The sequence below is a fragment of the Danio rerio genome, chromosome 3 (assembly GCF_052040795.2).
Source record: "Danio rerio strain M-AB ecotype USA chromosome 3, GRCz13ab, whole genome shotgun sequence".
In the NCBI taxonomy this organism is placed as follows: domain Eukaryota; kingdom Metazoa; phylum Chordata; class Actinopteri; order Cypriniformes; family Danionidae; genus Danio; species Danio rerio.
In genome coordinates, this window is record NC_141023.1 from 57,871,717 (window position 1) to 57,884,287 (window position 12,571).

The window sequence follows — 12,571 nt, forward strand, 5'->3', positions numbered from 1 at the left end:
CTGTTTAAAATTTTGTTTAAAGAATATTTTACACCTTTTTTATGATTTAATATTAATATTATGGTTCTTCTGAGTGTGCCAGTTTAGGTTCAGTTCAACACACAGTTCAGATGTTTTTATTATAATGTGTAATTTGGGGGCGTGTACACAGTTTGCTGTTTTAGGGGCGTGTTGCTTCACATGAAAATTAGTTTCAAATTCCTGCCCAACGTAACAAGGGGGCGGAGCCAAGAGCTCCCCTGCTCTGTGTTTGGCAACAAACAGGAAGACAGAGAAGCTGCATGAGAGGATCAGCATTCAGCCGTAAATGTACGCCTCGGCCACAGACCAAGCAGAACTAAACCAAAAACCACCAGCTATACAGAGTCCAGACAGCCTCTAACAAGCTGTCTGTATCAACACACACACACACACATAAGCACCAAGCAAGTGACACACACACACACACACATAGGCATCACGCTTTCTCTCTTTCTCTCTCACACACACACAGAGCAACAGACAAGCTAAATGCAGCATCACGCTGTCTCATTCACACACATACATGCACGTGCTCGCTCGCTCGCCTTTAGGGACACCGCTTTGACTCACACGCTGAAAATTGTGGACGTGAAATGACAAACTGAGAATTAGGTGGTGCATGCTAGAGATCTGCGCGGGACTAAATTTTGAATCCCGCACCCGCCAGGTTTTAGCCCGAACCCGACCGCTCCCGCTTATATTAAGAATTTATTGTCCCGCTGCCCAACCCGCCCCGTTTTCTGGCCGCCGCGCCCGATCCCGCTAAAGAGCGGGGGAGAACAAAACCGAAAATCCCCCAGCTATACAGTCCAGACAGTCAAGCTGTCTGTATAAACACACACACAGCACCAAGCACACACACACAGACAAATCTCTCTCTCTTTCATACGCGCGCGCACTAACACACACAAGCACCGAGCAGACACACAGGCGTTTGCTGTTATATCAACTCAAAGGCTTGTAATACCATGTATCAAGTACCAATGTAATACCAAAAGGTTTTATATAAAGGTATATAAATACTGAGTCGCGCCAGCTCTGGGCCGCAGCGCACATTACTCTCGGGCCAATTCCGGCGCGGATGCGGCAGCGTCGGCTCGCTTACGGCCGCCGCAGAATCGGGCAGTGAGTCCACAAGCATCCGGACTCCGGCAGCCGGCTCTGTGGTAAGTCTCCGGCAGGCGAGAATCTAGCCGGAACTGGCCCGAGTGTATTTTGCTATCTGGGAAAGCTCTCTCTCTCTCATTCGCGCGCGCGCACTAACATACACACACACACAAGCACACACACAGGCAAACCTCGCTCTCGCTCTCTCTCTCTCTCTCTCATTCGCATAGTAATATCCGCTATATTGCTAGACAGCCCGCTCCCGTCCCAAATTAAACCCGTTACCGACCACTCCCGCGATTTATTCGGAAATTTATTCCCGCGCCGCAGAAATCTGGTCGGGTCCTGCAGCGCCCGTGGGACAGCCGCGGGAATGCAGACCTCTAGCGCGTGCATGTCAATCAATATTGGTGGGCGGGGGGACCGCACTCCTACGTCAAGTTGCGGTCGATCTAAAAACCGCTCCAATTGGTCCACTGATTTTATGTTGTTAAATTGAAAAAAAGGACTGTGTGTGTTTATATCACCCAAATATGTCGCTCTATACACTATACTTACACACATGTCTGTCCAAACAGCTTGAAAAGTAGATTTTTCACCATAGGTGGCCCTTAAAGAATTTGTGAACGCAGATTAGAATCAGATGAAGCGAATTACCAAAAGCAAATGCTGGTGATGTGTCAGTAATAGTGGTTATGAATCACAAATCTCACGGTTTGGATCATATGTCTTTTCTTTAGTCACGGATCGGACCATTTTTCGGATCAGCCAAAAAGAGGAGGAGACACATGTAATTTTCTTTCTGTTTATTATGAAAACAGTACTGCAAGACACTTTTGGTTTGAAGAAACAGAACTTAAAGCCTGTAATTTTATTAAAAATAAAATGAAGAAATAATCAGCTGATTATTGAGTAATGTGAAAAGTTAACTATTCCTACTACTGTTGCTGATGACGCTAAATGTAAAAATCTAACATTATAGTTTGTACAACCTGAATTTATCGTTAGTCGTTTATCGTTTTAATAAATGATTCAGTTGACCATAGTGTGTGAATTGGAGAGTGTGTGGATGTTTCCCAGCACTGAGGGTTGTGGCTGGTTGGACATTCACTGGTAAAACATATGCCAGGGTAAATGAAGATTAATTCCGCTATGGCAATCCCTGATAAAGCAGGGAATAAGCCAAATTAAAGTGAGCATTATTATTATTATTATATTATTATTATTAAGTTACAATGTATGTGAATAAGTGTGTATGTGAAAACTGGAGTTTACTGAATAAACTATTTAATAGAAGATTAATTGTTTACTAGGTGTATAAATGTTGAAGAATTATTCAGTGGCATTGCTTTCCTTCTTGAGCGTCAAGTTAAATGCATATGACAGTGATTTTAATATTTATCATACACAACAGTGGTTTTATCTGAACTATGAACTGTTATTCCAGTACTTCTGTGTTTTTTGACCGTTTGTATCTTCATAACGAACTCAAAAGACTAAAGACTGAATCTTTTAATAGTTTTTAATCTTTTAATAAACATGTGCTTTCCCAGAGATGGGTTGCGGCTGGAAGGGCATCCGCTGCGTAAAACTTGCAGGATAAGTTGGCAGTTCATTCCGCTGTGGCGACCCCAGATTAATAAAGGGACTAAGCCGACAAGAAAATGAATGAATGAACATGTGCAAATCATTATCACTTAAATTTAGGTTGTGTGGGTGTTGAGATCCTGATCTTTTAATGATTAATCGTGCAGCTTACACTGTATGCATTAATGCAGGCTAAACAGTAGTGACAGAAAACACCTTTAATAACCTAAGAAACCCACCTCATACCGAATAACTCACCACAACTTTTTCCGTCATCATATTTTACAGGAAAGCCTAAATGCTTTCATACATGTGATTAGAAGGATGCGAGAGGCGATTTCTCTCTGTGATCATTACAAATTTAGTATTAATCTACAAAAAAATGTGATGTCATGTGATCAACCATGATCCGTTAAACCCCTAGTCAGTAATACAAAGTTAATTTTAAGGTAAATCAAAGTACTAAGTACAAAATTAGTCAAAGTAAAGTGGCTAAGGTTTCAAATAACTTTTGTAAAACTAAAATGTCAAAATATGGGTGAAAAGTGGTTGATAGCATGATCGTTGAGTGTTGCAGAAGTATACATGTTAAAAATTAAACATATTTTATTCATTTTCTTTTCTGCTTAGTCCCTTTATTTTGTCAGAGGTCACCACAGCGGAATGAACCACCAACTTACTTATCCAGCATATGTTTTACTCAGCGGATGCCCTTGCAGCTGCAACCCAGTACTAGGAAACATCCATACACACTTATTTACACACATACACTACAGCCAATTTAGTTTATTCAGTTCATCTACACTGCATGTTTTTGGATTGTGGGGGAAACCGGAGCATCCAGAGGAATCTCACGTGAACAAGGAGAGAACATGCAAACTCCACACAGAAATGCCAACTGATCCAGCCAGGACTCAAACCAGCAACCTTCTTGCTGTGAGGTAACAGTGCTAACCACTGAGCCACCGCGTCACCCTATATGGCTGTTTATTTGTAGACATATGGTGTTTTAGTTGCACAACATAATGGGAATTCCATCATAGTTTACGGACATTTAAAAAAAATATTGCAAATGGTTTGTGCAATGGTTTAAAGTGATATTCACCCATGAATGATACTCACATACTCCATTTGTTCGAAATCTGTTTGAGTTTCTTTCTTCTGTTGAACACAAAGAAGGATAAACTGAATAATGTTGGGGGAAAAGAGCAATTTTCCCCCCAAAATGTATTACACACTAGGCAAAACTGTCCAGCCAGAGTCTGGGTGGCTGTCTCCCGTTGCAGTCTTCCGCAGGCACAGATGGCGCTGTAGCGTAGTGTGTCCTTTCTCATGCTCCCGTCCCGCGAAACGCTTCCTCTAGAAGCTCGAGACGACCCGCAAATATGCCGTCGATCGAATTCGACGAGTAAGTTTTACATTTATGAAACCGTAGAGCTTTTTTGTATTCACAGCTGGTTAACAGTCATCTAATGGCTTGTGTTTTTTGACAGCTCAAAGCCTAGCTGGGCCGATCAGGTGGAGGAAGAGGGAGATGAAGGTACGAGGCCGCAGCTCAGCCTGCGCTCATACACACACGCACGTGTTAAACAGTCTTTAATTAATTTACACTTGTTACATAAAGCGATATGAACACATACCTTACATATGCACAAAACACACTCCTTACGGTAAATATTGCGGTCAGTGAGCTCAATGCCATCTTGACTTTAGAAAGCAGATGGTGCTTTGTTATCTTTGTTATCTTCTATGCTACATCGAGCTATAAAGTAACTTATACGTTAATATACTGTACATATGCACGACTGTTAATATACTATACTTATTCTACGCCATATTTCACTTTAACAATTTACTTTGTTGTTGTTCTATGTCATACTTTAAGTTAACGTTAAGTTAAATTAAGTTAGTGACAACAGTTAAAGCTTAATATAAATAAATAACCGATGTTAGATGGCTTATAATACTAGTATATATTTGTAACACTATTTATTCATTTATTGATATTTAAAAAATATTATTTATGAATATGTAAAGGTAAATGTGTAACTTGCGTGAGTTTTTTTTCTGGTTCTAGTTTATTTTTCCCTATCAGTGTAATCACCTAGTTTTTTTTAAAGTTTATATACAATCATATACACTTTGACATGTGACATGGCATGTTTTCATGTTGGAGGTAGCAGTCATAAGATAGAGATGTTGGATCATAAGTTGATAAATATGGTGTTTAAATGATATGTATTTTGGTACAAAGGGACTCGGAGTGTAGATAGAAAATACCACCAGCAGCCTGAACCAATTAAACATGGTAGGACAGATCCAAGCTTTTATGTTATTCTACACCAAATTCTGTCACTGTAATCTGAATGTTTCTGTCAAGATTGAGACTCGTAGGACCAGTTGTTGAATCTGTCTGAATTGTACCTGGAGTTTGCTGTTTTAAGCTGACAGGAGTGTCACTAGTGTCTTTCTGCTGTTGTAGCTTATCTGCTTCAAGGTTTAGTATATGTTCTGAGATTCTCCTCAGAAAATTTGGATTACTGTTGCTGTTATATCACCTTAAATCAGTCTATCTGTTTTCCTCAGAACTACTCCATTAACAAGACAGAACTTCTGTTCACAGGACATTTTTAGTAATGTTTGTGTACAGTTGGACAACATTAACAACAAAATCTGTCAGCATCAGCCACACCACAATCAACTTTATCACTTTTTGTCCCCATTCTGAAGCTCAGTTTGATCATCAGCAGATGGTTGTAACCATGACTAAATGTCTAAATGCATTGAGTTGAATTTAATGTGATTGGCTGATTATGTATTCATGTTAGTCTAGTTTAACCTGAGTACCTAATAAAGTGGCCAGTGGATATACATGGCAGCACTAAACATGGATATATATATATATATATATATATATATATATATATATATATATATATATATATATATATATATGTATATGTATATGTATATATCCATGTATATATATATATATATATATATATATATATATATATATATATATATATATATATGTATATATATATATATATATATATATATATATATATATATGTATATATATATATGTATATATGTATATATATGTATATATATATATATATATATATATATATATATATATATATATATATATATATATATATATATATATATATGTATATATCCATATATATATATATATATATATATATATATATATATATATATATATATATATATAGTGTTTGAATGAGCTAAACAGTTATAGTCTCTGTGCTAGATGAGAAATGCTAACTAACTATATTCCTGCATCTGTAACAGATCTGTTTTCTTACACTTCAACAGGTTCACTCCCTTCACCAAAAGAGACCGTCAAGGGTAACATCAAGACTGTCACAGAATACAAAATCGATGACGATGGCCAGAAGTTTAAGGTCAGTAAAGTTTTAAATGTTTTATATTACATATAAATAGTGCTTGTTTAAGGGAAATCAGACTTGAAATTTTCTTTTCTCTCCTTTGTGGCCAGATTATCCGGACTTTCAAAATTGAGACACGAAAGGCCTCTAAAGCTGTTGCCAGGAGGAAGGTATGTTGTAATTCAGTGGTTCACAAACTTTTTTCACCAAGTACCACCTTAGAAATAAATTCTCTCCAAGTACCACCATAATGACCAGTATTGAAATGAAGTAGCGTAGTTGGCCAAATTAAGCAGCTTTAGAAACTGCACAGTTCAAAAACAAGTCATGTTCATATTTATTGATTTTTTTTTTTTTACATTTTGAAATGTATGTTGCATGTACATATGACATATTTGTAAACTTTTTGAAATCTAAACATTGACTTGTATGTAGATTGGTAGGGAGCCCATTTTTCTCAGAGGATGTCAGGCTGACAAAATGTTTCCGCACTCTGATACAAGTTTTATTTATCGAGAAATTAAAAAAGCACAGCAATGTTTTTGTGTTTTGTGTTTGTCTGAGATAATTAGTCTAACAAAATTACATTCCATACAAAATATGAGGCTGATCAGTCGGTTCTTGTCACGTGACTCGCGGTGCGGCATTCTGAAAAGTTAAGATGTTTTCAACTGTGTACGCCTGGAATATGCAAGTGGGTCATGCTGCAGTTCTTATTCATTTTGCTAGCCTGTGGGTTAAATTTTGGCACTCAAGTGACCTTCAGTAGATGTATTGAGAGAATACAGTCATTTTTAAAAATAAAGAGTTTTTAAAAATAAATGATTGTTCAGACTCGGAACGGAAATAATTAATGATTTTTTGTGCGGCCCGGTACTAATTGATCTATTGACTGGTGCCGGTCCGTGGCCGTAGGGTTGGGGACCACTGCTCTAGTGTGTATCTGCTCTGCAAGCAACATGCAGCTGATGACGTGATGCACTAAAGTAAACATTCTTAGCACAGCGCTTTGATCGTAGGTTTTAGAGAACAGTCAATGCTGAGAGAGGAGTCTGGATGCAGACCCAATGCAGTGCAATCTAAGCTGTATCCAATGCTTTTTAATGCGCTTGCCTAACCCTACCCATCACAGTGACGTCTTGCTCCATTTGAGCGCATTGTGTCTGACATTGCATCACAGCATAAAGGCTGCATCCAGATACTATTGAATGCTGATCACACTAGTGTTATAGTGCACATCAAATGATTAAAAATGTGTTTATTTTTTCTTTCGTTACTCAGTGATTTCTCCGTGTACCTCTAGAAGTAAGCCTGCGTAGCACTATTGGTATACGTACCACAGTTTGAGAACCACTGTTGTAATTTATCTAAAATATATGTATATCTAAATATGTTAAACCTATTGTTTATGCATTATTTGTTGAGATTATTTCTCATTTCCCAACAGAACTGGAAGAAATTTGGCAACTCAGAATATGATGCACCAGGCCCAAATGTTGCCACCACTACAGTGAGTGATGACGTCTTCATGACCTTCATCTCCAGCAAAGAGGTATGATGGCAGTTGTCCGTTTTCAGAAAGTGTTTTTCTTTGGTTGCTCAGTGCACAAGCGTTTTGAAAGCTTCCCAGTTCTGACGTTTCACTTCCCTGTTGTACAGATGCCAACTTGAAGTGATCCTTTGACTGTTTTGTAGGATTTGAATGCTCAAGACCAAGATGAGGATCCCATGAACAAGCTGAAAGGACAGAAGATTGTGTCCTGCCGAATCTGTAAGGGGGATCACTGGACCACCCGCTGTCCATACAAAGATACGCTTGGTCCCATGCAGAAGGAACTGGCCGAGCAGTTGGGTCTGTCTACAGGAGAGAAAGAGAAGGCAGCCGGTACGAAACCTTCATGTTGTCGTATTCATTTTGACACTGTTAATTTTGAGATCCAATTAGTATATTTAATGTAAACTGTTTTATTATTATTATCCAGAGCCTGAGCCGGCCCAGCCTGTCCAGAACAAGACTGGGAAGTATGTTCCCCCAAGTCTACGGGATGGTGGTACGCGCCGAGGAGAGTCTATGCAGCCTAACCGCAGAGGTACACATTGTAACATTCAAATTTTGACTTCCTAATCAAGGGCCTTATTTAAACTTCTTTTAAACTTTTTCCCCCAGCTGATGATAATGCTACAATCCGTGTGACCAACCTGTCCGAGGACACCAGGGAGACCGATCTGCAAGAGCTTTTCAGGCCTTTCGGCTCCATATCTAGGATCTATTTGGCAAAAGATAAGAACACCGGCCAGTCTAAGGTAAGAGATGAAACGCAACCATTAAGGCTGATTTATACTACTGCGTCAAGTGCACGCATATGCTTCGAGAGCCGCGCGAAGCCCAATGTAGCGATTGTTTACAAGTGTGGAGTACGCGATGGAGCTCCTGATGGAAAGTTTTGTTTTGTTTTGTGTTTACCTCATAGTTAAAGTAGTTGCACGTCTGCCGGTTCCTGCCTCAAAATGAGCGAGTTTGAGCCACTTGTACATCCCGGAAGCGTTCAGAAAGAACAAAACACAGGCGAAGAAACTCGACACATTAACACCTGACTGGCAACTAGCGTTTTGGAAGTGTTAATGCAGACCAACAGAGACAGCGCGCAGAAGTATAAATGCACAGCTACGCGCGTTGCATGCGCCGTTTGTTACACCGGTCATTTGAGGCAGAAGTATAAACCAGGCTTTAGGCCTGTCGCAATAATCAATATATCGAATTATCGTGCAATACATGGTTACGACCTCAATTATTTTTGCAATATACATTCACAAATAACATTAAAGCCTTTTTACAATTAAATTTATGTTCACCTCACCGTTGTCAAAGTTAATAATTGGACATTTACTTTATAGGATACAGAATAAAAAATTTGGTGCGTCCCAAATTGCATACTTATGCACATAATGGCATTAAATAAAGTGTAATTAGTGCATTCACATTGAAAACTAAATAGAATAAGTGCACTTTAAATAATGGAATGATGCACTTATTCAACTTTTAAAACGAAGTGTGGATTGTTGGACACTTCACACACTCTATGGCCGCTGCTTTGCTCACATAGTGGAAGGGGCGGAGCTTTCTGGCACTCATGTTGGATTACTTTATTTAGTTTGGAATGTGAAAGCAAAATTCTCAGAAGAGAGTAATTATACCGCCTCTTGATGGTGAATGCATTTATACTTCTGGCAGGTATTATTCGGTAGTTTAGTCATTTCTTTCACTAATTTGGCAACCGTCAAACATCGTTAGGGAAATGGTTTAAATTTTCACTTAGTAAAAAAAAAAAAACTTTAGCGTTCCATTTGAGACAACACTACACACATATACTATGCTGTTGAGTGTGTAAGTGCATAAGTATATAGTGCATCAGTGGCTTTGTTTCCATCCACCTATTTTTATGCGCATTTTGGATATGCGCATAAAAAAACGGCTGATGGAAACGCCATGATGCGCATACATTTTGAAAATGTGCATCAAAAAAACATGCGCTAAGTAGGATAAACTTTTTATTCGATAAAAAAAAATGTGCATAAACTATGATGAAAACATTTTCAACAAAGTCTAGCAAGCGCATTAAAAAAGGTCATGTGATTTTGTTAAATGAGATCATGTGATGATGAAAATGCGTGTGAATGGATAAACCAGCAGGCTGAGCTCGTCATAAAACATCTGAAATGTTGTTTTGGTCATTCTAAAATGCCTTACCGTTTCATTATTAGTGTTACTAAATTATTAATGACCTACAGAATCAAGAGTGTCTGTGCTCCGCGTCTGACACCTTCAAACGCCACCGCGCGTTCACTGCATGTCAGGAGGCGCAAGTCATTTATCAGATGAAGAAAAGATTGATGCAGCGTCTTCTACTGCAGCAAATTCCAGTTTTACTGTTGATATTTGGTGCCAGTTAATCAGGAGTTGACAATTTTGCTCTCTTTGACTCGTTGGATGGAAACGCTGCTTTATTCGCACGTCTTTTATGCAACAATCCAGTTTTGCACACAAAGTTCATTCGCATTTTTGGATGGAAACATAGCTAGTGTATAGCGTGCCATTTGGAACGCTGCTATTTACTTTTTAACATCAAATTGCAGAATCTAAATAACCTTAAGAATTAAAATCGTTGTCTCTTGAATGTTATTTTCATTATGCTGTTGTATGTCATTATATAATCAGTGGCATAAAAGGATCTCAATTTGACAATAATATTGCTTATTGCAGCCATTTCTGAGACAATGTTGCACAACAAAAATTCTTTATCATGACCAGTCTTGCAACCATAATGGTTTTATGGTCAAATGACATACAAGTCCACATGAAATCAATTTACAGTGTTTTATTTGCTAGTGCACATTGTTAGTGCTAAAGTAAACAAATCAACTATAAAAAAATAAGTTTGATCTTTTGATTTTTTTAATCAAAATCTGTAATTTGCTTTCACCAAGGAACTGCAGGTCTTCTGATGTCAGTTTGATGCCTTGAAGATTTACTACAAACGAAATCGAAAAAATTAACTGAAAATGTCTTTTCCGATCAAATGAGGTCAAAACAAAGTTTGTTTTATAGTTAATTTCGGCAGCTCGAAACACCCATTTTGGCTTCTAAACACCTTTGACCATTGGTCCATGTCGTCAGTGGGTGTGTTCTAGAACTCCACTTTCTTTAAAGTGCTTTGTATGCAAGCAGTTCAGAGTCAGACAGGAGAAAATCATTAAGCACAAGAACACCAAGTTAACAACATGAATAAACTGGAGGGTAGAGGAGTGCAAAGGCATCCCCGCACACTTGACTCAAATATACTTGGCGCTTTATGTAAATATGCAGACTTCTTTTAGTTTGCGGTAAGTGAAAGATGAGAGTTGCTCAAATATAAAAAAACATGGCCCATTTCAGTTGGAAATGCATCATTATGCTGCTGAGTTTTACTTCAGTCATTTTTAAGAGTTCTCAAAATTGTGGTGCACTATTCTTTTCAACATATTCATACAGCACATGTTTTATATCTTTCCAGGGATTTGCCTTCATCAGTTTCCACCGCCGTGAGGACGCTGCCAGAGCCATCGCTGGCGTGTCAGGCTTTGGATATGATCATCTCATTCTCAATGTGGAATGGGCAAAGTGAGTCCTCCTGAAGCTTACTTTTAATCAAATCAATCGTTGTTGGTTTTTCCGATCTAATCTGTTTTCTTTGTATTTCCAGACCCTCCAATAACTGAGGAAATTCCATAAATATTCCAGGAGGTTTAGATGTGTTCTCCCAAGTGTAATAAGACCATGATCCAAATAAATGCAAATTATTAAAACATACAGTTGTGTTTTACTAGCTTGGGTGATTTACTGTGTTGTTGTTTTAATTTGCTTGTTTACACTTGTATGCAGTAGTCAACATTTCAAGTGGATCCAATTTTTTTATTGTCCTAAGACAAGAATGGGTGTTGGATCAAAGTTGATCCACTTTAAATGTTGACCACTCTAAGATTGCTTTGAAAGCTGCAAGTAACATTTTAACAGTCTGTTATCAGAGATGCTCTCAAACACAGTCTTTATTTCCACAATTTTCTCTGCCTCTAGTCTCTGTTCAGCACATTTAATAAAAGCTGTTAGAGAAAAATAAAATAGATTGTGTTATGGGTGGATCACTTAATTTTAAATTTGTTGAAATTGTCATGTTTTGATTATTGTGAGGTACTCTTCTCGATTGCTGTGGTAATTTGGATATACTTAATTACATTGCAGCAATGTTAATGTACAGGTCTAGTATGGCTGAATAAAAATAACTTGTGTAATTTATTTTGTAAATAGTAATATGCCAATTAGTGTATTACTGTAAAGAGATGCTCAGGCTTTGATTACATCGAAATAAGTTAGCAACAATTTGTAATATATATTGAGACATTTCATATTTATTATGCAGCTCTGCATCACTTAATTATGTTTAGATGAATATGTATTGTCAAAGTTGGCGACATTTTAGAGATATTTTCTCTAAGGCGGGCTTCACTATTCACGCAGCTTCAGCGTGACCGTTGGGTGTTTGCGGTAACGGAGGTTACTAAGGTAAGTGCACTTATGTATAATGTATAAAATAGGCTTCATTTAATATAAAAGATTAATAAAACTAATAATATGGGTACACAATCCTTAACCAAACTTACCTTTCGACAATAAAATTGATAAAAGTTCCACAAAAGTTACAGGCTTAACGCGCCGTTAATGTTATCTTGTTAACCAAACGTTATTTGCATGTTCAAAAAAAAAAAAAAAAAAACACTAACTTAAAGTAGACTATTAAAGTAATTTAGCTGTATACAGTAACTGTTCTACAAATAGGGTGTTTCAGTTATTGCTGTGTAGCATTAATTTTAAACAGTGTAAATACCATTCAGTAGAAAAG

General features: G+C 37.7%; 1 protein-coding gene and 1 long non-coding RNA gene across 3 annotated transcripts; one reads left to right on the top strand and one right to left on the bottom strand.

Annotated features, from left to right (window-relative positions):
- The first annotated feature begins 4,040 nt into the window (after positions 1 to 4,040).
- Positions 4,041 to 11,484, top strand: eif3g (eukaryotic translation initiation factor 3, subunit G). 2 transcript variants are annotated; one of them, NM_200999.1, is given in 10 exon segments: positions 4,041 to 4,123; positions 4,209 to 4,255; positions 6,064 to 6,152; positions 6,248 to 6,307; positions 7,585 to 7,689; positions 7,833 to 8,022; positions 8,120 to 8,227; positions 8,305 to 8,441; positions 11,189 to 11,295; positions 11,378 to 11,482. In NM_200999.1, coding segments are annotated over 10 exon segments (882 nt in total). In that variant the 5' UTR covers positions 4,041 to 4,100; the 3' UTR covers positions 11,394 to 11,482.
- Positions 8,160 to 10,666, bottom strand: LOC147846078 (uncharacterized). The gene is made up of 2 exons (XR_015481329.1): positions 10,150 to 10,666; positions 8,160 to 9,958 (listed from the first exon to the last, which is right to left on the bottom strand). It is a non-coding gene; the product is annotated as an uncharacterized LOC147846078 (long non-coding RNA).
- Positions 11,485 to 12,571: the final 1,087 nt, after the last annotated feature.